Source organism: Atractosteus spatula, chromosome 7 (genome assembly GCF_055471065.1).
Source record: "Atractosteus spatula isolate fAtrSpa1 chromosome 7, fAtrSpa1.hap1, whole genome shotgun sequence".
In the NCBI taxonomy this organism is placed as follows: domain Eukaryota; kingdom Metazoa; phylum Chordata; class Actinopteri; order Semionotiformes; family Lepisosteidae; genus Atractosteus; species Atractosteus spatula.
Window position 1 is genome coordinate 13,432,146 of NC_142712.1, and position 26,742 is coordinate 13,458,887.

At 38.8% G+C, this 26,742-nt stretch overlaps 1 protein-coding gene across 5 annotated transcripts in view; it reads right to left on the reverse strand.

The window, feature by feature from the left end:
* LOC148830520 (stromal interaction molecule 1-like) overlaps nt 1–26,648 on the reverse strand; it is a 53,873-nt gene extending 27,225 nt beyond the window's left edge. For 3 of the 5 annotated variants that reach the window (XM_088920956.1, XM_088920954.1, XM_088920958.1), the window contains exons 1-6: nt 26,118–26,648; nt 24,945–25,077; nt 10,092–10,222; nt 6,236–6,350; nt 4,227–4,338; nt 3,740–3,855 (exon numbers count right to left, since the gene is read on the reverse strand). In XM_088920956.1, the coding sequence (XP_088777082.1) occupies nt 3,740–3,855; nt 4,227–4,338; nt 6,236–6,350; nt 10,092–10,222; nt 24,945–25,071 (601 nt within the window). In that variant the 5' untranslated portion in view covers nt 25,072–25,077; nt 26,118–26,648. Of the gene's footprint in view, nt 1–3,739; nt 3,856–4,226; nt 4,339–6,235; nt 6,351–10,091; nt 10,223–24,944; nt 25,078–25,897 lie in introns of all 5 variants that reach the window. The other 2 variants (XM_088920957.1, XM_088920955.1) reach the window with 2 other exon arrangements.
* Nucleotides 26,649–26,742: the final 94 nt, after the last annotated feature.

Consider the following 26,742-nt stretch of genomic DNA (forward strand, 5'->3'; position numbering starts at 1 on the left):
ATACAATCACTAAAAAGACACGCGATAACCCAGTTATGAAAAAAGCAGGGTCACTAAATTAAATAAGCCACACCCCTTATCCATACAGCATAATGCTTTCCAATGAAAAACATCAAGCCTACATGCAATAAATGTTTGGTTAAGGATACTCCCATACTGCAACTGAAATCTCATTTTTCATTTCAAATATTCTAAAATAATTAAGATTGTCCCATAACTCATTACCACATTTGCTAGAAGAAAAACAAAATGTAGGAGCATTTTATCTTTAAAACAAAATGCAACAGCCTCTTGTTTTTAATCACTGAATGACATGGAAGTCTATTTTAAAGGCAAAACTCCTACAACAGATAACACCTGTGTTGGGTCTTCACAAAACAGCTTCTGGAAGCTCTTGGGCAGCCTGTTTGTGACCCCTGCTATAGAAGACAGGAGACTTAATTTATTAACAGGCTGTTTCTAGTTTCCTTCAGACACTGCAAATCAAGACAGTCACCACTGAGAAATAAAGGACTTAGTATCAAGCTAAAAAGAGCTTTTTGCTTATAATTCTTTGATAGTTAATAAAGAATTTCTTGACCATAAGTTCATGTGTACTTGCATCTTAAGCCAGGAAAAATCCTGGAATGCAGTAATGTCAAGAGTTGCCTGGTCAACACTGGGAAACTACGTACAGAGTGGAATAGACAGAAGATAAGTGGGATTGTAAGTTAAAATATACTACATAAATCAAATGTGTGTACTTAAGTCCTGAGTAACGTTCCTGTGCAGGATTTGAAACTAAAAATACCCGCCTACATAATGCCAAGAGGTTTAAAACATGAAACATCTTGAAAATGCAGAAATACAGTGATTTGCAATTTCAAAGATAGAACAGAAGGTGAGCAAAACGCATATAACAAGCCTCTAACTCAATGTCACAGGCATTTAGTGCACAAAATTTCAAACAAAGTTAAATTAATTTAAATGAAGCTATAGTGCAAAAGGGTAAAGCTGTGATTTGACAGATGGTATGGAATTGCAGGCATAATATCATGAGTTCCACATCTGAAAATACTTAATTTGCAAGGCACTGGATTTATAGAAGGGTACTCAAAATGTACAAGATTGTCAGTCAATTTTTATAATGGTTCACTATAGGGCGTGGCTGTTATTATACTGTACTTAACAGATTTGGTGCCAATGGGTACTTATGTAGTTTATGAAGTCCCACTGAAACACTGGAGTGTTCAGTTCTTAGGGCAAAGTTCCCTGACTGGTGAAATAAGATGGCACTATAGCTGAATGATAGGGTTAAGCAAATGCATCTCTAAAGACCTTCAATATTTTTTAAAGACCCTTTAAACACGTCATAAAGAATTAAAAATTCTCAATATACAAGAAAATACACTATCACATAGAACGTCTTTGCGGTTATCAAATTTTTCATCTTCTCTGCTGGGCTGTAATGCTAAAGAAGCCCTCATGCTAACTGTGACTAGACCACATTTCCGCAAAGTTTGGCTTTGGGGATATATTAAGTGGCATCCGAGATAATCCTTGTTCTCAATGGTTTAATCAGCTGTGCTTTCCCATTAAACTGGGCGAATAACTGATGTTAATGAGACATACTTTTTTAGATACTGCTGTAAAACCCCAAATGAGATAGCAAGCCCATCAGGTACTTTTAACTAAGAAAGGGAAAAGCAATAAAAAACAGAAAACACACATTCTGGAAATTAATGCCTTTTATGTGTATTTCAGACTAAGCAGGTGGTGATGAGGGTAATTTCTTAAATCTAAGCATCACAGCTGGGAAATCAGCTGTTATCTTGAATAAACATGACAACACATGGTAGAAAATAAGGCCATTAGGCCCATCTTATACTTTTGGGTGTTTAGTAGCTAAGTGGATCTCAAATTGTGTCTAGCCATTTCTTTATCGAACCCAGAGTTTAGGCCTCCATAACCAGGCTGGCTGGTTCTTTTCTCTACAGAAACATTTCCTATTAGTGATCCTAATATAATACCCTTTTAGTTTCCAATTATGATCACCGTGCACATCTGTATGGCATACAGTACACTAAGTATAATGATAGCAGATGCACCAAAGCTGTTGCTAGATGTTTTCTTTCAAGTGCATTAAAATAAAGTCACAGTGCTCCTCAACTGATCTTTAGTGTTTCACCTAATATTCAAGTGAATGTTTCAGGTAAGACTACGAAGTCAGCGGGTCAAATAAAATAGTTGACTTGTGTTGTAAAGTCTCTGCTCTTTGATAAAAGAGAAGAAACTGGGCTTGAGGTCTTTGCCTGCATTTGCGAACTTAAAAATGCCTCACTGCTAGGTAATAAATTTAAGTGTGGCTTTTATTGATTTTTATGGATAAAGATTTCACTGTAGGAAGAGACCAGCATAAAACACTTCTGAACACAAATGTCAATGTCTTCAATGGGAAACTAAGACCATAACTGGGGAAATGAGATTTCCTGCAGAGAATAACTACAATCTGGAAAGAAAAAGGATAAAAATCTTCTGAAGCCTAAAAACATTTCACAGTCAATTGAGTGCATCACACAGAAAAACAGAAAAATAAATTATATATTTTACATTTGGTAAAATCATGCCAAACCACATTTTGATCAAATCACAAACAGTTCTGTTAGAGCAAGATGTCCCCCCAACTTTTTAACCCCCCAACCCCCAAACACAGATTCTCAATACTTAGCAAACAGACAGTCATCTACAGAAACACAAGCTTTCTTCGTTAGTTGAGACAAATAAAACTGCTCCAAGTCAGCTTTGCTCTTAAACAGTTCTTTTTATATTTGCTGCCAGTGGATTCTTCACAACCAGGGGGCACAAGTATAAGGAACAATGAACAGTTTATTTTCTGTTCTGAAGGCGATCATGTTGAACGGAAAAGGAAATAGTGTTCACAGTGCGTCTTCTGTTTTAACACTCAGGTTTAATATTGCCTGATTTTAAGCCAGTTATTTTATATCCTCATTGACATTCAAAAAATGTTAAATAATACATTTTAAATTATGAGCCATAAATCGTCATACTCAAAACATTTCACTTCCAATAACTCTGACCAGCTTTATCTTAAAAATGTATATATGCAATAAAAATGTTTTAACAACAAATTTTTGTTGTTATGGTTTGGGGATATTAAATGACGTTATGTTTAATTTCATGGTGTAATAAAGGTTAACATACAAATTGGACTTTAATCTGTATTTCTTAGCCAATGAGGAAAAAATAAATCAAAGCTACTTTAACTTCAGCCTTAAGCTTATTAAGCACCAGGACTCAATTTTATGGTATCTGGTGCCCATTTTATACGGCTTTTATGAAGTTACTTGATTTACTCTTCCTTTATGCTCAACCCAATGAGACCGTGACCATTCTGAGGAATCTTATTTGGCAAGAAAACAGAGGTGGAGTGCCCTTGTTGGGGTATTTAGAATATAACAGTTATAACAGTATAAAAGTCTGATTGTGGTATTACACCAATAGCGTACCTTAAAAATATTCCAGAGCTCCAATGTTTATGGTGTTGTAATTAATAGAAATCCACACTGAAGTTGAGCTTTAAAACTTTTTTGTATTACTGGCTGAATTGTGAATTCCCCTGTGAATTCTGCAGAGTAAAGCTGATAACTCCGTTAACCCAGGTGTTCAGGAAATGCAAATAAAGACAGTTCCCGACACAAATCTCCGTCCCACCCCCAGCGCTACCCAGAAGCACACTCACTCAGGGGTGCTCCAAACAGCACAGTGTCCAAGGCCTTCAGCTGGAGCTTCTGCACATGACTGCGATCCTGGATCTTCAGCACGGAGCCTGTCAGAGTAGCGTTCTTCATAGCCAGCCTGAGGAGCGTTTAAATAGGTTTACATGGCTGTACGAGTAAGACACAGACCTTTGACTGTGCAAAGTTTGCAACTGAAATCGTTGCATTTCAGATCGTGCCAGTACACAACATGTTAAGCACAGAAAACTAAGATATATCATGTTTTATGTGTCAAAGTATGGGAGTTTAATCTGAGGCTGGAATTCCAGCATGCGTTTCCTTTCATCTGACCAAGGCTACTATACTAGTATACGAAGTCTTGAAGACAAACAAATATTTAGCGCACGGCATCAATAACGAAATCAATGCAAAATCTATGTGAAAGCACTCAGATGCGTGCATTCAAGCATTTTGTGAAGAACATAACTAGGACAACCGACAGAAACTCACCGGGGCATGGCACTGCCATTGAGCAACAGCTTTCTGAAGGCCTCCTCATACTGCGGTAACTCCACGTAGGTGATGAGCCACTCCACCACCTCGTCCACAGTCCAGTTATACACTGCAAAACACAAGGGGCCATGCAAACACTGAGCCCTGCAGCTCTTGTGCATGTGTGCATAACAGTTTTCACTCACTAGATCACCAGAAACCTCTTTAGGGCTATACAGAGACTGAGGACAGCAAAGGAACCACAGTCGAAAGGGCTATAGAACAATGGGGCACTGAGATGTAGGTTTTAGTGTTTCAAAAAACAAAACAAACAATAATATAGCGTTTTAAAAAAAAATCTGTAACATTTCCCCATGTTTTCAGATAGAAAGCAATATCAATCAAAATGAATACTGTATCGTCTCTTTTAAGAGTGGAAAAATTCTTACAGCATGAATTCATTCAACATGATTCAAGATCTACACCACACTCAGTGGAATGAAATAGGTTGGGTTGATCTGAAAGAGCTACGTAGTCCGATTTTAATGTAATATTGGGTCACTTGGGCACACTGCCTGGTTGTGGTGAAGTGTCATTTCCTTGCGGTAAAGCCTCAGCCCGGCCCAGAGGAGAGCTGCAATGCAGCAAGCAGCAGGGCCAGGCTGGTGGGGCACAGAGAGGCAGCTCCCAGGACACAGCTCTCCCGTCACAGATGCACTGCTCTGCTCTTAGTCACAATGGAGCAGGAAGGAAGTGCCCACTCTGCTAACTCAATCTCGTGCTTTTTTCCCCCAGAAAGAAAAAGATATTTCAGAAGATGATGATGAAATGCAAATGTTGCTCGGCAAACATGATCCAAATCAGCATGGTGCAGCTAAACGTGTACAACACCGAAAGCTGTGGCGTCCTTTTACTTATCTGTAATATGGTAATAAGGTCACCATTAAGGACTGGGTATTAATTTGCTTTGTAGATCCGACTCTTAAGACTTAACAATGCACCCTGGAGACAAACAAATCAGGTGCTGGTGTGGAAAAGCCAGCCAAAACCCTAAAACAGTTGCCTGCTGAGATATATGTAATTGGAGTACAGGATGTCACACTCAAGTGGTGCCCTGGAGAAGTGAGGTGTGCAAAAAATCCCCAAAAGTTGGCGCAAGTAGTGTTGTTGTCCACCTCACAGGCCATGCGGTCATACAGTGATGAGAGCAAATGCTACAGATGTTTAAAAACAGATTTTGCATTGACTCCTTTAAATTGTCCAGCTCCATCTGCTTGTGAGCAGAACCCACAGCAACCCTGCCCGTACACTCAAACCCTAATGGTGCAGAGGTACTGAGCACAACAGAAGACTAAGTTATGGGAAACAGAACATAATGCAATAAAGTACATCACTGGCATTATGAATGTATCAAATGACACACAGCTGTGATCGGTGAATCGGCAGAACAGTTCTCCAGGAAGGCCAACGGGGAATGGCGCTCACAGTTCCCGCCAGTACCATCATGCGAGCTTCAAAAGCAGACCTCGTATGAGCTCAGAATGGAATGGGAAAAGTGGCTTACAAAAAGTGTAACCTGATCTACTTCTCATAACTAAGTCCTTTTCCATTCCAAGACTTAAAATAATAAAAGAATTGATGTCACGGAATACCACTTATACCACTTACAGTTGGAAATAAAGCTAAGTGTCTGCTGTAACAAAACTCCACAAGTGTGTGGACTTTGCTACCTTTCATACTAACAAAATCCAGCTCCCTGTTACTTCCAGTTAAGTGCCATTAGCGGCCCGGGTGGAGATGAACTCTGGGAATTACCGAAAAGAATGAACACAGGCGGTCCCACCCTTAATCTGTCTGCTCTTTGACACTCATTCCTGTTAAAAACTAACAGGCTGCAGGAAGCACCTGCTCGGGTTCAAGCCCTAAGTGGATATCTGCTCTTTTTCTAGAGGGGGAAATGAATCTGCAAACCTATCTTTATAAAGTGACTGCGCACGAAAAAGAATGAACCACTTATACATCCTTACCTTCTGAAGCCTTCCAGGAGTTCCAGAGATCCTCAACGCTGATAAACTGGTCCTCTCGGTGGAAGCTGTTGTGCTTGGCCTTAGGATCGTGATAGTTCAGATCTTCTCTCAGGAACTGTGGAGCAGAGGGACATACATTAGTCAGTGAATCATTGACAACTTCAATCACATTTGTGAAGAAACTAAAAGCTCTGCACAAAAGGCTAGTTCTTGCTCTGCAATGTTGATTTAGTCTTAACAAGGGCAGTCAACTGTACAGCAGAGTCTAGTGCATGTATCCACAAACAATAAACCAAAACTGGTTCAAGCATGTTTTAATCCTTCTTAGATGATCATTGTATAGTGATAAGCCTCTTCAGGGACCAGAGTCATACTTACACTTTTTATTTTACATTAGCCTGGCAAGAAAGGGGTCGTGTTCTTATATGGCATGATCATGGTCTTTAACTTCAGTTTCATAAGATACTTTGTCTTGCCTCAGATACTGTGAGCATCAACTAATTGTAAAGTTGAAAGCTAGAAACGACGATGTTTTGCAGACTACAAGCCTTTAGTCTTTTTACTTTCCATCACCTCTTACCATCTCCCATACCTAGTGAATCCAAATGTTAACATTAATTTTTTACATACTTTCATAGACCACTTAGTTTGTCTTTCGGTTGTTGTTGGGTAGTTTTTTTTTTATATGGAACCGTACTGTGTGCACTTTAATGTCATGTGTGACATAGCTCAGTTTGTGCATACACAATTCTTTACAATATGAAACTGTGGACCTTAATAAGACTAAGAGTCCACAACAGGAAGGAAGCCAATCATTTCCTGGCATCAAAAAGGCTGAGAAACTCTGTCCTTCATTATTGGTAAAGGGCAGTGTGAAAATTATGACTCTATTTAGTAAATAGTTGTTGGTTTCTAAAAAAGCTGAAATCCACCATATAAATCATGTCTAAGACAGCAGCAAGTGTATACAATATCTTATACATTTAAATCTACATGAATATTATCTCTGGCAAATTAAAAATCCTCTCATTTGGCCGTTTGATTATGATAATTTAAGTAAAACAAATCTTTAATGCACCTAATCAAATTATACACAACCAGCTGCTAAAAAAAAAATCTAAAAATGTGTAGCTTCCCAAGGTCGTGACATAATTTGCATGTGGCTAATTTCTACCACAAATCCTTGCTAAAGGCTAGATGAGCTAAACTGACAGCAGTCAAAGCCCTGGCTCGTTTAGTGCAGCCTGTGAGCAGAAAGCTCTGCCCAGCCATGTTCTCATAGCATAAAGACCTGGCTAGGTTTCAACAGACTCCTCCACACACACACTTACCCACTTGTGTGCGTATGGGCAGGTCAGGACCGCAATAATACTGACAAATACAGTACACCGTAGGCTGTTGCTCAGTCACCCCGTTTTCAATGCACAACAGAGTAAGACAATGACTTAACGCATGAGTATTTGGCTACAGTTTTCAATTTCACATTGTGAAAAATAAAAAAACAACCATTTAATTACTAAACTTCCAACACCATAATCACTGTTTGGAATACCAGTTTTACAAAAATCCACTGAGTAACAAACTGTAACTATATGCTTAGAAATCTACTAGAATTTTAAAAGAATTAACAAGAGTAAGAGATATAATTTGACTTTATAAATACTCTAATGCTTAGAAAGTTGTAAAGACTCCTAGGGCTAAATGTTCTATAACATGCTGGACTACAGAGGCAATACTTTCAATTTTTTTTATTGTAAGATATATAAATGAATCAGTTAGACAAATAATTAGATCTTTATAAACTCTACCCAACCCTTTCAAATTAATCACTGAGCTCTTGCACTAAAATGGCTCAAATGACAACAAGTAGCTCGATCATGAATAATACTTCACAAAACAAAATTCTATATCAAATCAAGCACACCCTTTGGTTAACTGCTTATGTTAGGCAATGCCCCTAACCACCAAAACACAGATCTGTTGTGCAGTGTGAGAGGGCATGAAGCAAATCTATGGATAAAAGAAAATCAGCTCCTTTTACACGAGGAGTGCATGTAGGAAAGAGAAGAGGATTACAATATGTCACGCTGCAGGAAATGGAAAGGAGCAAGACAGCAGCCTCATAAACACATGCAGGCACAATACATTAGCACAGGTTCACCGGTTCCAAAAATGTGGCACAATATTAAAACTTGTCAGCACTGCAAAATTCAGCAGTACAGTACAGTTGATGGGCCAGGGTTGCATTAATTTTATGCAAGTCCATGCTTCTTGGTATTCAGCTGTAAGGCATGTGAGCGCAAACCATGAATATAGATGAAGAGAAGCTATGGAGGTCATGAAACAGGCAAATCATTTTTGTCATATTCTGTGAATTGCTGCACTCTCAAACTAAAGGTTCACACAGCACTTCTGGGCTTGCAAAAGAATGACAGGACTCAAGATAGATGGTGAGTGATGAAAAGTATTCATGCGCAGTCCTAAAATGTAACATGAAGCTCGTTTATTCAGAAGGTGGATGGTTATTCTATTATATTGAACTAAGAGGAACTCAAAGTTAAATTTCATAACAGGTTACTCTGAAAGTTGCTGACTCACTTGCTAAGTGGGTTAGGAATCAGCTAGCCTCAGTCTCAAATGGCACAGTGTGAAAGACTGAAGTCACTTGTGAAACATTTTTAAACTAAGCAGCAGTGCTACAAATACAAAATCTAAAAGGTGATTATTAGTGTTGAAAGGTTTTCTGTGGAGGCCTGAAAACACATCTTAGCATACTGAATCAACAAAGCCTTTCAGTACAGTCTTAAGATGAAGTATTTAAAGTTTTTTAATAAAGCTCATGAAGTATGTAACTATAACCCACTCAGTTGCCCTGCTTTCTGAACTCAACTAAAAGTTCGCTGGAAAACCTTTTACCTTTCTGTAAACCAGACAATATTATTATTATTATTATTATTATTATTATTATTATTATTATTATTAAGACAGCACAATAATCTCTTACACTTCTATAGGGATTTTCTTGACACTCCACTCAAAGAGGTACTGGGAACTCCCCTCCACCACCGCCAGTGTGCAGCCCCACTTGGATGATGCAATGACAGCCATAGTGCACCAATATGCTCACCACACATCAGCTATCCATGGGGAGGCGAACAGACTGATGAAGCCAATTCAGAGATGGGGATTATTAGGAGGCCATGATTGGTAAAGGCCAGGTTGAAATTTGGCCAGGACGGCGGGGTAACACCCAGATGCCATGAGAGTGTTTTTAACTTGGTTCTATATGTCAAATGTAGGGTGAATTGTCACCTATTACTTAAACAGTGTAAGACTGTAGCTAGCTTTGGAATGGCTGTGCTCTTGAATACAGCAAGCGACTGATGGGAGAGCCAGGTCTTAGTACGATTCAAGATGGCCATGTAAGTACACAAGTGCAGACCTCAGGCTTGCACCTGCAGAGAATACTAAAACCACAGTGTAGCTAGTTTGGTTAAAGTTGAACTGCAAAGGAACCCCTTCTTTGCTTTTAAAGGTAAGCTCATCTAAAGGAGTCATCTTACTTACTCTTACCGAGTCACTCATATTGCTGCATTAGTTAGCTCTCTTGCACACAAGTGAGAAACGGGCAGATTCCAAGAAACCTCAACTGCATATTAATTCGCTCCTGACGGAACAAATACACAAACCTGAAGAACATCTGACTGCACTCCAAGCTAACAGTTTAACGCGTGCTAGTCAATTTCACCTATGTGTGATAATTATTATTGACAAAGAGTTTCAAAGAGTTTTCCTATGAGCGAAAACACCAGAATTTACTGTCTGACTCATCCCGTCTGCCCAACACTGCACTGACCCCATCGGTCTCTGCCACGTCTACGTTTCCATTGGCATCATCGTCCATCTGCTTGTGGATGCTGCGGATCGCTTCAAAGCTCAGGTTGGTATTCTCATCCTGGCACAGGGCCTCGTCAATGCGGCAGAGCTCTGAGGGAAACAAAAAGGCCATCACCGATAAGTGTGCTGTCTGTTGACAAAAGAAAAATAAGCACTGCACAGTCCTGGACTTCATTCGTTTGCCCTGGGGAACTCCAATTCATGCTTAAGATTGGATTAACCTGTAAAGCTGTAAACCTTTACCCTCCAAAAGAAAGCCTTTCCACATGAATAAAAAAAGAAACAGAATTTCCACTTGCTTTCTTTCAAGTTTTCCATTTTTGGAGAGTGTTGAAACCAGCTTGAAAAATAAATGTAAAAACACAAAATCAAGTAGGGTGGTTTCTCAAAACAGAAAACATGATATTGTTTTTACAGGTTTTACTTTTATAAAGATTGCAGTCTTATCACTTGTGACCACTGAGTGCCCAGCCTGTCTAATGGCATTTTAAACACTAGAGATATTAAGACTTTATTTTAAAAAAACAATTTAAGTCACTGAATTTTGAAAGTCTAATTGATTAAGAATTTCACAGTTAACAGTGACATATAATATCATTCAAAGTTACAATGTTTAATAAATGAATGGCATACAGTACATACACAACCCTTAAAAATATTTCCTGTATGGTGCATGGATCTAGTTTATTGTTAGCAAAGACGCAAGCTTTTCCTGTGTCATTACAGTATATTGCCAAGTCCAGATTATATACCCGTGATTGATGACTTCCAAAGGATCTCTAGTAAACACTGCGATTGAGATTAGTACTCCAGGAATGAATTAAGTGCTTGCAGAAATCCTATTGTGACGACAATGCTTTCTTGTTCACAGCAGGAATCACAAAAGTGAATAAATATAGCTGAGGCATTAACTAAAACCAGTAACCTTCTATTTATAGCATGAAACATGTTACAGCTGTTTAGTCACGGCACTGAACAGGACTTGTGTAGAAGTGTACTTTCTTTTCACAGGACACAAAAAGAGGAAACCAGATCACTTACATGTAAATTTGATACTGTAAGCAAGGGATTGTGTGACTGCGAACATGTCTGTTTATTCTGCAGATGCATTAAATGTTGATATTTTATTTACGGTATAAAAAGCAAAAGGCTCAACATTTAAACAAACTTAATTCGAAAACCAATGCTGTCAAATGGCAATTATCCGCATATTCAATTCCAATATTGCAGGTCGACATATATGACATCATGAGGAAAAGTAAAGGCCAGTTAAACAGGATTTCAGATATAATTAAGAACAACACATTTTAACAGTCCATTTCGGCCTGAGATTTTAGACTCCAAATATTCTACATAAAATAAAAAACCACAATGCTCTGTTTTTTAAAAATGCAAACCAGCATCATAATACAATTAACAGAATAATCCATTCTGAACCTAAAATTAGCCCTGTACAACACTCGGGAGCACCAATTATTCGAATTATTTCTTTATCCAGAAAATCTAAGCATCATCATTTGACCTAAATGTGTATCCTGAATATGCTATAATCATTATGTTTACACAGCAGCAGACTGGATGCACAATCTTTGCTCAGAGTGGTTTGTGTAAGAAAGGTGGGGCGTGCTTGCATGAAGCTTAGTTTTTCTTCAGAAGCAAAATCTGCAGCACATGAATGCTTATGCCCATCTCTTACATCTCTAAATATTTAAATGTGTACTGTGTAATGTGATTTGAAACTAAAACATTCTTAAAAACTGAACTTCCACATAAACTACTCTTAACCACTTTAGCACAAAGTTTTTGATAAAGATTTGACAGAGTATGCAAAGTATACAGGCCCACAAAACTAAACAGTGTTGCCTGACATTACTTTCTGTAAATATGCACTGCTACCAAGTGGTTTTGAACACAAACACATGACCAGACTGAATAACAACTGCCTAATAACTATAAAAGACATGAAAAATATTGGAACTATTGCACTCCAGCTGTTATGTTTAATGGAAACATTAACACATTAACTGTAGAAGGATACAAAAAAACAACTGATGTCATCCGAACAGTTATTCTAGAAAGTGTACTGTGAACTAGTAAGAAACAGGAAAAAATTAGGAATAGCAAGGATAGTGCCAGGAAGAACAGGATTCTCCCAAGGAAGGAAATGCTTTTAATAGGTATGGTGGCAGACCTGTTCCATCATGTTTATAACCTTCGGCTATTAACCTTTGTTGGCAAAAGCTGAAGGGTACACAGAGACATGTTCTGTATCCTATCTGGTTTCTGAAGGAACATCACTTACTGCTCTTTTGAACTGCTGCAATTAAACTTCATAGTCATAACACTGCAGCACAGTATTCTTAATTTATCTACAGCTCCACGTTATCCTGATCCCCAACACAGTGTTCTCAATTTAGCTACAGCTTCATTTTATCCAGAACCCCAGGTCAGTATTCCAAATCCATCTTCAGTTTCACTTCAGACTGACACTTTGTAGTAAAATGTCATCTTTCTTTAATTACCCCGATCTCTCACTGGGCTAAAACAATATTTCATGCTGGAGAAGAACGAAACAGATTGTACTTGTTTGCCTGGTCAAAAAATAAAACAAAACATTATATCACACTATCTTTTCAGATGAAACAGCTCCTGAAACCCAAGAGCAAAATATTACCCTGTACCAGTACAGGAGTAAAATGGGAGCTCATACCTTTACAGCTTCTAAGAGAAAAAATGTTCATGTCATTATGTCTCTTAAACAGTCAGAATTCTGTGCCCTCTTGCCCAGCACGTTGGGGGTTAGACCAGCCAGGGAGCAGTCAGAGTGGAAAGACTAGGTAGCTCAGACATCTGATCTGGTGCAGCTCTCTGCAAGCCAGCTGACAAACAGCAGGATCAATAACAGCTGGTGGAAAACTTGTGTCTGCTATGCTTTCTCCTGAGCACAGATTTCATGCTTCATACCTGAATGATAAGAAGGCAGGAGGATTACTGTTTGTCACACAACTTTTAACAGGTGCTGCATTACATGTATTTCAGTCAATCCTCATACAAGATGTTACAATCACTGCACTAACGAAACTGAAAAATCTCAAGTTTAAAGCACATAATGTTATTGAGCTATTTATACTAAACCAAAGAACTCCCTACACTAAATTCTCTTTTAAGACTATATAAAGGATGTGCAATCTTCAATCTTCAGAACTAACAAAATTCAAAAGTAAACTTTAATGAAGGGTCACATTTACTGTAGATCAACTTTTCAGAGGCTTTCTCTTTTATTACCCAACAAACAGTAAATGACACATACGGTAACTGGGATTTTTTTTTTAATCCTCTCAAATCTGAAACCACCCAGAAAAACTGCCTCCACACTCCTGCTGTCTTTACTTGTATTCCCTTGGGCTTTAAAACCCGTGAAGCAGATGACAGAAGAAACAATGACGAACAAAACAAGTCTGTCCTTGTTGATGAGCCTTCAAAACATTTAATGAGCATAACTATGTGGCAGCCTAGGGATTATGGAGTATGTTTTACTCATGGAGAAGACATTCAAAAGCTCTAATTAATCTTAAAATTTTACAAAACTGAGAACAGGAAAAATTGTTACCAGTTTCATTGTCTAATAAACTTATTTTCCCTGGTATTACTCCAATAGATGACATCTCCGTTTTGGATATACACCAACCTCTGTCTTAAAAGGTTTTGCACAACTAAATGAGGGCTACCAGCACCTTTTGGAACAGGCATTTTCGAAATACAACGTCTCCTTTTTCACCAAGCTGTGAATTTCACTCCAAACCAGCATTAAATTTACTATGGAAAGCATGTTATCTAAGTCTCCTTCAAAGTCCTGACTCCTTAAGGCAATTATGGTAACTAGTAACACCAATCACAGATCCAGGGTCTGTTTAATTTCTTATGTGACTGCACATCTTCAAAAAAATCTCTAAGATGGACAGCAGAATATAGCCCACTCCCCACAACCTTACACGTACATATCTTTCACTTACACATACATATAATTTCATTGCTCTTCTTAAGACAATAGCCAACACACTATAATACATTCTTCAGTCCCTTACAAAAATGAGAAAAAATAAACAATTGGTTATGACCAGTCTATGAGAAGACTCCTAGTACTTGGTATTATGCTGTTCTATATGAAAGTGTCACATTACATCTCTACCACAAAAGCATAATGCAGGTTGGACTAGTTGAAAATGTTACTGTAATAAAATCATTAACCATATCTGACATGTTTAGACACCTTTAAAGGGACTTGCCGATATGGTTAACAGTTTGTCTTTCAACAAGAAGAAAGTATGTTTTGTAAAAAGATTTGGAATTACCAATTACAAAACCAAACAGGCTTACTGCTACTGTATAAGCCCTGTACCACAAGGGAAGAATAACAGGCTCGTTTTTTTGTTTGATGTGTTTTCAGTTCCAAAGCACCTTATAGAACTAGAATGTTCCCCTCTAAAAATGATAATAGAAACTTGCAGGTGTCCCCAAAAATTCCAGGGGCTACCGTGCACTGCAAACTGAGAAACCCTTTACTGAGTGTTGCCCAGCCACCTTAAGAAACTGATGCATTAGGAGCTTCACTACTGTGACTTTAGAAGCTGTACATGTAAACTCATCAACAAGAATTGAGGTACATACAGTGTATACATGGAATATAATATTATATACAGTACACTATATGACAGGCAATACATATATAGGCATATTTTCTAAAGTCTAAGTACAAGTCACCCAATCTTCAACAAGCAGACACATTGTCCAGTATAGCAGAGATTCTTAATTTTCTCCAGGGATTTCAAGGCATAAACATCTTCTTGCAATAAAACATTACAATGAAATCATATGCAAGTGAGTGAGGAAAGGAACCTGACTTCCTGCCAACGAACAGGAACAGAGAGCGAGAGAGAGAGCGAGAGAGAAAGGAAAACCCAAAATAAAAATTAAGCAAACAGAAGTGGTCTCTAATGGCTGACGAAAACCAAAGAGGAAGCCGGCTGTGAGTTCAGCTGAGGCGCGGCACCTCTGACCACAGACCCCTGAAGACACAGCGCACCTTTCCTGCCACACAGTGCTTCGTCACCTTTCCTACGTGGTAACCAATCAGACTCCAGCCCTGCTGCTGTGGAAAGCAACAAGCTACGTTTCCTGTAAGTTACTGCAAGCTGCCGACAGGGTGATTCGAAGCTTGCACGAAATGGGCATATAGCTATTAGGCTTCCTGTTTAAGAAACTGAGAGTGGGATACAGATTCTTTTTTTAGCAATGTCTACTGTACTGCCGTTTCTAAGTACCAGTCAGACTTTTTTACTTCCAAAGACTTCAAACATTTAAAAGCATTGTGCAGCACAAGATTACTGCAAATGCTAAGACACTGATCTCCTTTATCTTGATGGCGTGAATGGTGAACCAAAATCCTCAGTTAGTTTTGGCATTAGCTTATACGATGCTCCTCCAAAAAAATGGGGGCTTTGCTTCCTTTGTGTTCCTAAGCAAATACTGATGGAAGCCATAACCCTCCTTATCTGTGGTGAGAGGAGAAGCTTGTTCCAAACGATGCCTCACCAGCTGTCAAGAGTGATGCAAGCAGCTTTCAACGGCTTCTGCAGCATGAGCAGACAGTGCCAGATGAGACATAACAGATCCCCACCAGGTGTGAGTGTACAGCCACTGTGGTGCCAGAAAATAATGTTGCAAAGAGGCCTCGCATCTAATCTGTGAATTTATGCTGCAAATAAAATTATTCTAGTAACTCTCAAATAATTTTAGCTCCAGCTATGGTGTAGTATACATCTCTCTGAATGGTACTATATGCATGGTTAAATACCCTCACAGTTTAGAGATATCCAACAATACCATGTGACAATCTTGGCTACGATCAAATCAAGAAAGCATTCACTATTTGTAAAGTGTATGAAGGTGTAGCATATATGCATCACAGTTATAAAGGACAGTAGTTCAGCAAGATTACAGTATGTCACCTTCTATTTTAAGTCTCTAGGGGTAACAGTGTACTGTAAGTATAAGACAGTAAATTGGTAAGTTACACTGTTATCAATGCACTTGGACATTTAAAATGAAATATTACACGAGTTAAAAACACATTCATTAACAATTTATTTTCTTGAATTGGTGATTTAATATTAACCAGTTGTATAATATTGTGGCAATTAAAAAAATCTCTTTTTATACCTGATGTTGTTCCATTTACTCAGGGTGTTCCACAGGGCTCTGTGTTGGGACCTTTAATACTGTTCAGATTATTTGCCATTAAGGACTTTTATTTAATGTCTATGCTGATGGTGGCTTTACCTGCGGACCAAAACCCAGACCGTACTACCAAAGCATCTACATTTTACAGGTGCTTGTCTGATATTAAGATAGGGATGTAACAGAACTTCAAGTTAAACTGTCACAAAACTGACATTATCCACATCAGCTCCCAAGACCATCTTAGCAATGTGTTGCTGCTGCTGATGGTGGTGATAAAACTAAATCCTTGATTAAATCTAGAAATTACATTTGATTCTGTGTCATAATTATAAGTTCAAGCTAGGATCATCACAAGAGTATCATTATTCCCTCTACATACCATTGTTTGGTTAAGGCCCTTTACTGCGGTAATGTTTTGTTTACAGGCATATCCACTAGGGTCTAATTAGATTTCAGCCTGTCTACAATTTTGTGGCTTGTATGCTAAGTAAAACTACTCTGCATAACTTTCATCCTAAAGAGTACTGCCTGGCTCTCCATGGAATATGCAGTGGACATGAAGGTTCTGCTGGTCATCCTTTGGGTTATTTAAAGAATTCTAAAGAAGCCTAAAGTCATACAATATGTTGCCTCTGTCCTGAATGTTAATTAATTCTACAGCTAGTCCTGTAACACATTAACATGCTAGGACATACCAAGGCATTGTCATGTACTTAGTTCTGAAAAGGATAATGTACAGCTTCCATAGTTTTCAATACATTAAACCAAAAAACTAGAAGCCTGTCCCGCTCAAACAAGCCATTCTAATTGCTAGAATTGTGTCTACAAAGATCTTATTCATCTGAAGAGATAAAAGGAAATTCTATCTTCTTCCAAGCACCTACTACTGTATATGAAGAAGCCTCTTATCAGTTTATCACTTTCTCCAACAGGCACGTTGGCTCTAGTCACAAAGCTAAACCTGAAAAATTTGCCACCAGAAAAAGGCTCCACACCCCGAAACGTTGTGTTTCTTTTCTTCTCTTTTCAGCATGGAATAAACCTTTACTTGTTCCTTTGCAGCTCACGTATGCCGACGCAGCTACCTGCTTGAACTAAATCTGAAAAGGTTGCCGCATGTTCTCTAAGCCTTCAAACAGACTTTCCTGGAGTCTTCTGCACTTTAGACTCTAAATCACAGGATTCCTTATAATTCCTGTGTCAGAAAACCTCAGATCCCTACTTCTGAGTTAAAGATATCTTTTAAATTTAACACCCCCAAAACTACAGTATGTAGGAGATCAACTAACCTATTCATACTGTAGCAAGTGCAGTTTCTTTAGTGCACATTGACTTTATTGCTCACATTCCTGGGAGCTGTTCATCATACAAACATTCCTAAGTAAGGGCATTTGTAAAAACCAAGACCTGTGGCTGCAACAGAATTGAGTTTCTTAGGCTGAATAGGGGGGAGGAGGGGAAAGAAAACGGTTTTTAAGTGTACTATACAATACTATATGGCAACGTCAGTTCAAAGATTTGGTTCAAACCACCAAATGGAGACGGGCGTGCCGACAAGCGGACCCTGCTGATGCGGGATTAACGCTAGGATGAGAGAGATGCTAACATATACCTAATACCACAAGCAGCGAAATGGTATGAAAAGTACTCTGGCTTGGACTTACCAAGGAAAATTCTGCTGTGCACAGGAAATCAGCCTTCCTATATCATTTCTGCTAATTAATCCCTGACTATTATACAGTCCTAATGCACAATGTCAAAGGGAATTCTGTTATCATGATTTTTCCATGTGAAAACAGCCAGTAGCTCAAGAAACCCACAATCCAGACGGCGAGCTCAGAGGACACATTCTTTTTTCAAAAAACAAACATACTAGATGCATGTGGTTTAACTGTCATCTTGGGCTCCTCCTCTAATGGAACAATTATAATTGAGTGCAGACTTGCTAGACTGCAGTCGCAGGGTTTTCAGAATAAGAAGCAGACAGGAATTAATGCAGAGCTTCTGTTGCAAGTCTCTTCAAATAGTGCTGACAGAGATCTTTACTAGAGACACTTTTTAACCAAACAACTGGTGGTATAGGTTTCTTTTTGTCCATCCTATAGTATGTGCATGAGCTTTACAGCTTGGTTCTGAAAAAAAAAATCAGAATGTTTCTCAAGGCTCAACCTTAAGGAAAATCAAAGCCTCAAGCAAAGTTATGAATGTTGCAGTAGTCCTGAAGGCAGTCTACTGAAAAGCAGTACTGTATCCTCAGAAAGACTGAAAATGGAAAATTGTAGAAGGCTGAGTGGAACAGTAGCCTGATAAAGTTTTAATATTTGGAACCAATTGTTAAAACAAAATAAGAGGTTAGGAAAAAGGAGAACTGCTAAATTCCAGTCGCTTCAATGCTAGTCTCATTGTGGAAAGTCATCCCCAGGATCCTGCAGGCAAAGCCACAGCACAATCGATAGGCTGAATTTATATGCTGGTGCAGGACCCCAGTGATGTGGCCATACAGGAGGCACTGAGAAGCTGTAGTGCTCACAATCAGAAAACCAGGAAACAGGTGAGGCAGAGTCAATCAGTTATTAGACTTGAGGGACACAAGCGATACTGCAGATTAGTGTGGGCAGAAAAACTAGAGGAAATGTCACTACCTAATTAGCGCCAAGAAGCAAGGTATGCCTGCGCTTAGTTAATCTAGGAGATAGGAAGGGAAGCTATAAGGCAGTGTGGCTCACTGATCAAGTTCGCCGATTGGGCAGGAGGCAGCACGAATCAGGGTGGAACAGATGGATTGCAAGGTCTACGGCAGGTGCTAAACAGTGCCCTGACAACTGGCTGACTGTGTGTGTTTGCAGGACGTGCAGTGCAGGCCACCTTGAAAGCAAAAATATATCCCTGTCAGCATGCTTCCTCTGCTCTGACTAATTTGTTTTGCAAACTTCCTGACCTCTAGATTAGATATTTATATACAGCATTTAAAACACCTCATGACATCAGCAGCTCTCTGCGCACGCATTATGCGTGCCTCCTCAACTCGTTCACCCCATTATCTCCCAAATTACAATTTCCTTTTCCAAACCCTTCTTGCCTGCCCAGGTCCTTCAGCCTTAGATTAAGTCAGACTGCACTGCAGTACTTCAACACAACCCTGAATCCCCACCATTCACAATAACTGTCCTCTCCTCATTGAGCCGGATCTACTTCCTCCCTATAGCATTTTAGCAAATAAAAAAAATTGACAGGCCTAAAAAAAATTACTCAACTGCTTGTTTACAAATGATTTCACAACCAACTGACATGAATAGACAACTAATGACAAGTCAACATACACAAATATGAGATTAAATCTAATGTCTTTTTAGTTCAAACCGCAAGAATCCAGGTCCATCACACTCACAAATGCCCTAGATTTCAGGGCAGAGCAGCAGCTCTGTGGCTAAGGATCGGCACCTGTGGCTGGAAGGTTGCTGGTTCAAATCCCACAGCCGGCAGAGGAATCCTACTCCGTTGGGTCCCTGAGCAAGGCCCTTAACCCCAACTGCTCTGGGGCTGCCGTATAAATGGCTGAATCTGAGCTCTGACCCCAAGCTTCTCTCCCTGTCTGTGTGTCTCATGGAGAGCAAGCTGGGGTATGAGAAAAGATGAATTCCTAATGCAAGAAATTGTATGGGGCTAATAAAGTGATGTTATGTTAAACCACTATTGTCACGAATTGTTCAAAGTCATTAACCGTTGCCCAGAAATCTACATCAAGTTATAAGTCCAGTTATGAAACTTAGAAATGGAAATCCAATACTACGGAATTCAAATTCTGCACCACATCGTGTCAGCCAATGTTACTCAATACCAGTTTCTTGGATCTCCAGTGTTTCAGATCAATCTAGCAAGTCATCGTTTAAAATAAATGCAATTAAAAAGTATATAAAATGCTTGCACACTGCAAGTTTAAAAATAAACACCAACGTGTACATGTTATACATGTACCAAAAAAAACTATTCATCTAAAATAATTTGATTTTGGTAGGCATATAAACCTTGACTACTGCTTTAGCCTCAAGTAACCTGCAGATAAGGACTTATGTTTCCCAACCAGGAAGACAGTAGCACTACCATCAGTCTGGCAGCTCCAATGTGATGGCAATACGAGCTTATCCTTTATTCAGATCCATAAGCAACACCACATACAAAGATGCCTAATTAGTGGAAGTACAAACATTTTACTGTACGTCTTCTGATTAGCTTCCATTGTACTTTAGGCAACATTCATTTGCTAGGCAAAGGAATAACTCTCAAAACAGCTGAAACTACAATTCTATATATACACATTTGGAAGTCACAATTTTAGATGATTACATATACTACAATCAAGGTTTATTTATCGATGCACAAATGGTACAGTGTACAGCGGTGTTGTTGGCAATGAAATTCTTTGAAATGAAATGCTTCATGTCACAGCTTACATTTCAATACACCTATACACGATGTATGCCCTCAAAATCTACTCTGTCTGCAAGACAAAAGATTATTGGAACAATACTGATGTACTTTGTTGTATTAAATAACAGATCCTAGACAAGACAACAGCAGTTTCAAAGGCACACCCTTCAAAAGCTGAAGAAGTCAAGGTTTACTTCACAGCCTTGAAACACAATCAACAGTGTGCTCTCACACACCTAGCACTCATATATCCACTTTTTAACATTTTAAAGACATTTTCCTCAAGAAATTAATAAAAATGACTGATCTCTTGTAATGAGAAGAACTGTAGCACTTGAAAAAAGCACTTGGGAACATTTCTTTAGCCAATAGCTAAGAACAGGTATTTGCATCAAAAGATCCAGGTCATGAGATGTACCACACCCTCCCCTCAATACTTTGCCATGTATCCTTTCCATTGTCTAAAACTGAATAATTGCCACAAATCTATGTCAATTTAGAAGCTTTGATTACAGCTGAAAAATCCATTTCTAGCAGTCCGTACAAAATCTCAGAAAAAAAGCTGGAATCAATTGAAACACTGTTTCTTTCTTTTTAAAAACAATCCAATTCTGATTTTAAAAGGCTGTGCAATTGTATAATACTGTATTTCATTTTGAATTAAGTTCTTACAGCTGCCTTAACCTCTGTACAATAACAAATACAACAAGGTTCTACTTACTTCCTACTGCACACTGCAAAAAATTCACATATTGACCCAGGCCTACTTCTGTAAAAAGGAATTCTATAGAGGGCTCTGTCATATTTGCTTGGCCTGAAAAATGTGTTTTTTACCAAAATCAGAAGATTTCTATAATACGATGACACAAACACAATTATTGCCTCACAGGAATAGGAATAAAACTGCCAATAGAAAATAGCACGCATGTATCATATTATAAAATGTGTCATTTTCTACTACTAACTAGGGCGGAAGAAACTAAATGACACAATGTGTACAATATTCTGCTTTGTTTTTCAATACAATCTGCTAGAAATGGGGAATTTTTCCCATCTTCAATATAGGCTCTCATTGACAGCTTATCCCTAACCCCATCTTCTCTCAGCATATCCACACTTCCAGTGAAACATGTAGAAAACAGCTTAATGAGATCCCCTGTGTTCCGACTTCTATTGTGTAGTCCACTATCAAATGATTTCTTCTCAAACAGTCTATTTGCTTTACAACTGAACGTGAAGCAGGAACACCGACCAAATTTGTATGCTGTATAATAATTTAATGAAGCTGTCCGTAAATGATGGTGATAAGGAGCAGACACACAATAAGATGCTTGTGCCTCTAGTGAAGGCAGATTTTCCCACAATTACGAACGAGCACAGTGGAGTGTTGTTGTTCATTTATGGGGGAGTCCTTCTTGAGGACTGGTACTGTTGCTGCAATTTCATCTCAGTTTTTCCCCAGCTGGATATACTTATAAGTTAAACCCAGGAGTAGTCTCTAGCTTCCATTATTAGTTCTTGGTAGGAAAGGTGAAACCTAAGTTTTTTTTAATGCTTGCTTTTTTCCGACTATATTGCTTGTTTTTGTTTGCCAGACTAAAGGTTAAGCTTTGAAATTGTGTTTCCTGTGCACAATGAAGGGTGCAATTTTGTTTTTAAAACACCACTGTGCTTGCTGATAATTGTGGGAAATACCACCTCTACTAGGGCCTTTTTATTGTGTGACTGTCCCTTATCAACATTACTTAGGGACAGCTTCATCACAAAGACAGTGTCAGTCCACAGTAACTTAAAGTCAATTCTTTATTAAAGAAATGTAACAACACGCATGTGTGCATCACTGATTGTATTATTGAAATTAACCCACAAAACAAGTTCACAACAGAGTGAATTCAAAATCTCTATAAAAAAGTCCATACAAACATTTCAGACAGTACTTTCTTCTTTTATGACTCTTCCATGCCATGTTAATCTGACACTGAAGGAACAATGAAACCCAGCCAAAGAAATATAATATTACAATCCTACGTCTGGTGAGTCATTCCTTACACACTGACATCAGCTAAAGATGACATTTTGGACTGAATAAGCTCATCACTGCCCACAGTACAGCTAAGCAATTAGACCAGAAAGGCAATTTGACTTCAGTTTCCCTCAGGTAAAATTGAGCATCGAGACAATTAATAGTTACATTCCAGGTAGAAACTAAAAGGTTATGTCCTTCCTTATTCTAGCCTCTAGAATGGCAAAATAGACAAGTAAAAACATTTAAAAATCAGTGGGAAAATAACCAGGAGTCAAAAGAAAAACAAAAACTATGAAATCATTACAAAAGGAATCTGCTATTAGGTCCCTGGCACCTTCACAAATGTGAATTATGCTTGGATTTGCTCTTCGTCCTTTAAATTATACTAGACCGGACACACACCAAAGGTGCAAAAGTCCGTTCCCTTGGTGTAATCCAGTAACCTTTAGCTGTTGAAATATCAGAACAAGGTTGTTTTGTCCCAATATAAAGTCAAGGCTCATGGCATTGATGAGAAGTACTGACTTTCAAGTACAAGTGTCTTGAATAACGGTTGAATATTCAGGCACTGTGTTTAACACAAGTAAAACTTAATAAAGGAAGGAATGTCGTCTTGTTAGTAGGTTTATGTTTAAGGAATGAAACTGCTCTAAGTATTCTTTGGTTCTACAGCCATGATAAATTAGGCATTAAATCAGGCACAGGTTGTTTGGGTGATGTGATAAACCAGTGAGATGGCTTATTACACTTTTCTTCTAACTCATTACTCAGGAATTAACTGGTGGAATCGTGCTGAAAAGAATAAAAAAAGAAATCACTTGCCTATGTATAAGACATAAAATTTAAACAAATAAAATAAGATTAAAAAAAGGCATGAAGGCAGCAGATATTTAAGATGGAAAAACACACTTTGCCACTGTTTAACTCAAGAGTTTTTTAACTTCTTTCCAGAAGAGGCAATCAATACTAATGCAAGCAGCAGTTATTTACGCTAAAGAGCTAAATTAGCTTCACAGTATTCCTACAACATATCTCAATGTGAAAAATTCAGTACCATATTTCTGCGTTATCATTAATTAAATGATATGCTGTTATTGCTTTTATATCTAACACCATACCTTCAAAGGAGCTATATTTTTAATTATTCTCATTCTACATTATAAGGGAAAGACAATTAAAACAGTACCTGGATGTTTACTGCCCGATATAATACAGGGTTTTGATCATACATTCTAAAGCATATTTAGACCATCATATCTGCTATTTTGATATCTACAGTAGAGTTGGTTACTTTTTGCACTAGAGAATCAAAGAGACAAAGATTCCCTATAAAACAAAGTGGTCTATATCAAACACTTGAGGAATGTTAGCTTAGTCGTTTCTTTTGCTGGATCCAAAACACATCACAGCAACCTGCCATTTCTGAGACGATCATAAATCCTTACAACGTGTCCTCTGGGACTCGCTTAAGTGATTCCGACAAGAATTGGTCAAGCTGTGTGGTTTTCTGTCATAAAAAAAGGGTCATCAAAAAAATTGCAGCTCCTTCCAGCAGCTTTCTGTGTGATACCATGCAAGAAGAACATGCCTTATTTAGCATTCTTCCTGTGCACCAGATTACATTATTTAAAGACTGGCAAAAACCACTTATTTGCTTCCACACTACATACAGTAACAACATAACAAAACAGTATTCTAAGCACAAGCAATATTTTAGCCCTTGGCCAGATAACACCCATGACTTTGCATAACTCTGAATTCATATCCTGACTATATTCAGCTTATCTGGATATAACAAATGTTATTAAAAATATATATATAGAGCTGTGTAACACAGGCAAAGAAAATAGTTCATTTATAACCAAATTTTGGAAGGCACTTCAATCACCTAAAAACCCTTTAAGATATGCATTTGAATGTTCAGTGATCACAGGAATATACAAAGCATTTACAAAATAAAGCAGTTGCTCCAATGTGCAGGCATGTACATACAATGACTACAACCGGGAAACAGGTGTAGTCTGCACATTAGTTGCTTTGAATCTGCACATACATTCCCTGGGGAGGAATCCACCTGTCACCCTTACCTTCTGACAACAGGAGAGCGTCTGTTCTTACCTGAGACTCCGTTTTCTGCTTGCTGTTCTGCATGAGACTGTCCCGCTGGCTGCGGCTTCTCTGCCCGGCTTTCGCCCAAGAGACACAGGAACACAATCCAAAGGGTCACTAATTTGCTGAAATCCATTGTGTACTTTCAGGAGGAAAAAAAAAATTAAGCTGAAACCCTTGTTCTGTCACTGGAGTCAGGTCGCGGTGACCCCAGAGATGTTTTGTACTGTAAAGCTCAAATAAATATAATGCAATCTTCAAATGTCCTTAACGTACGCCGGAGGACGAAGATACGATATTCTAGACAATAGGGAGTCTTAGAATAAACTTTCAGTTCACGTATTTTGCCAATACAAAGGACTGTTGTGCTTTCACTCAATTTAACCTGTTTTTGGAGTTTGTAACAGTTCAGTCACTCGGTTCAACCTTTTACAGCTACAGTAATTCAGAGTACAAAATGTACTTAGTATGACCTCTATTAAAGCCATCACATAATACAATATACTATGTTTTACTAAATCGGTGCGCCAGCACCTTTACATAACCGAAGAAAGGTATAGCACGTTTGATTTACTCGATTTTGGCCATTAAAGCTTAAAACTTTACTTTCGGCAAGAGCAAATGCCCGTCTCTTTGCCAAACACCTTTATGTCTGTAGGAACACTCAAAGAACCCCGTCTTAAATTTTGACTGTGTCACGAAAAGTATTAAGTTACCTGCTCCTGGGCCCTTTCTGTTGACAGATTGCTAGTTTACTAAACATATCTCTCAAGTGACTTCGTCTGTTTATCTGATAAAACTGGCTACAAATCCATGATCTAAATATGGGGGATTTCAGTACCTGTATACACAATGTTGTGCATTCTTAGAATTCTTAAACAGGACGTTAAGTTTTAAACTGAAACAATACTAGCTTATACTACTGACACCGTCGTTTTTTTCCCCGTAATTTAATTTCATACCTCACGTGCTTAATATGGCTTCATCGGATAAACCACATAAAATCCAGACTCGCTCTTAAGTGTTTGGTCCAGGGTGATTTGAGATATAAGCAATATCCTTCTGGTAGTTTTCCTGGGTGCGAGTGTCTCTCTTGGTCTCACCCTCCCGGAGATCTCGCTTTCAAGTCCTTAATGATACAAGCGTGTTCCTCCGTGCAATGTATTTAAAAAGGAGATTTACCGTTCAGATGTCTCGCATGGGGTGCGTTTCTGACTGTCCTCGGGTCCGACGAGTTTTGATTTTCTAAATCAGGGGCACGTCTTCACTTCGCACAGACTCCCAGAACTCCTTCTGTACTCCATCTGCAAAGGGACAAATCACGCGTGGAAGGTGGCGATTTCCTCCGCTGATTCTCCCGTGTGTTCAGAGATCCAGTCGCGAAGCCGGTCAAGCTGGGCGACAGGCCGCTTCCCCGGGCTAAGTAAGAGATACACTTGCGACTCCCAGCCAGCGGCTGTAAATCGGACAGCCACAGTCCTGCAAAAAGCTCGCAATCTGGCAAATACTGGAAGGCCCCTCGGCTAACACAAATTCAAGTTGCTGTCTATGCCGATGGTCTGCTTACTATTCCCACCTCCACTCGGGGGTGGAGAATTTTCTTTTCCCTTTCTAATTGCTACGCGCTCTAGTTCCTAATTGAATTGCTGTAACTCCTGCAGGGGCTCCGCTGCAGCTCCGACTAGGCAGGACCTCAGTGCCCGTCTGCGCCAAGAAACCGCAGAAGGCTGGAGTGGCACTTGGCTCTCACAGCGCCACCTACTGCACAGGAGGAAGCCTACTCTTCCCGGCTTTGCCTTGCCAAATT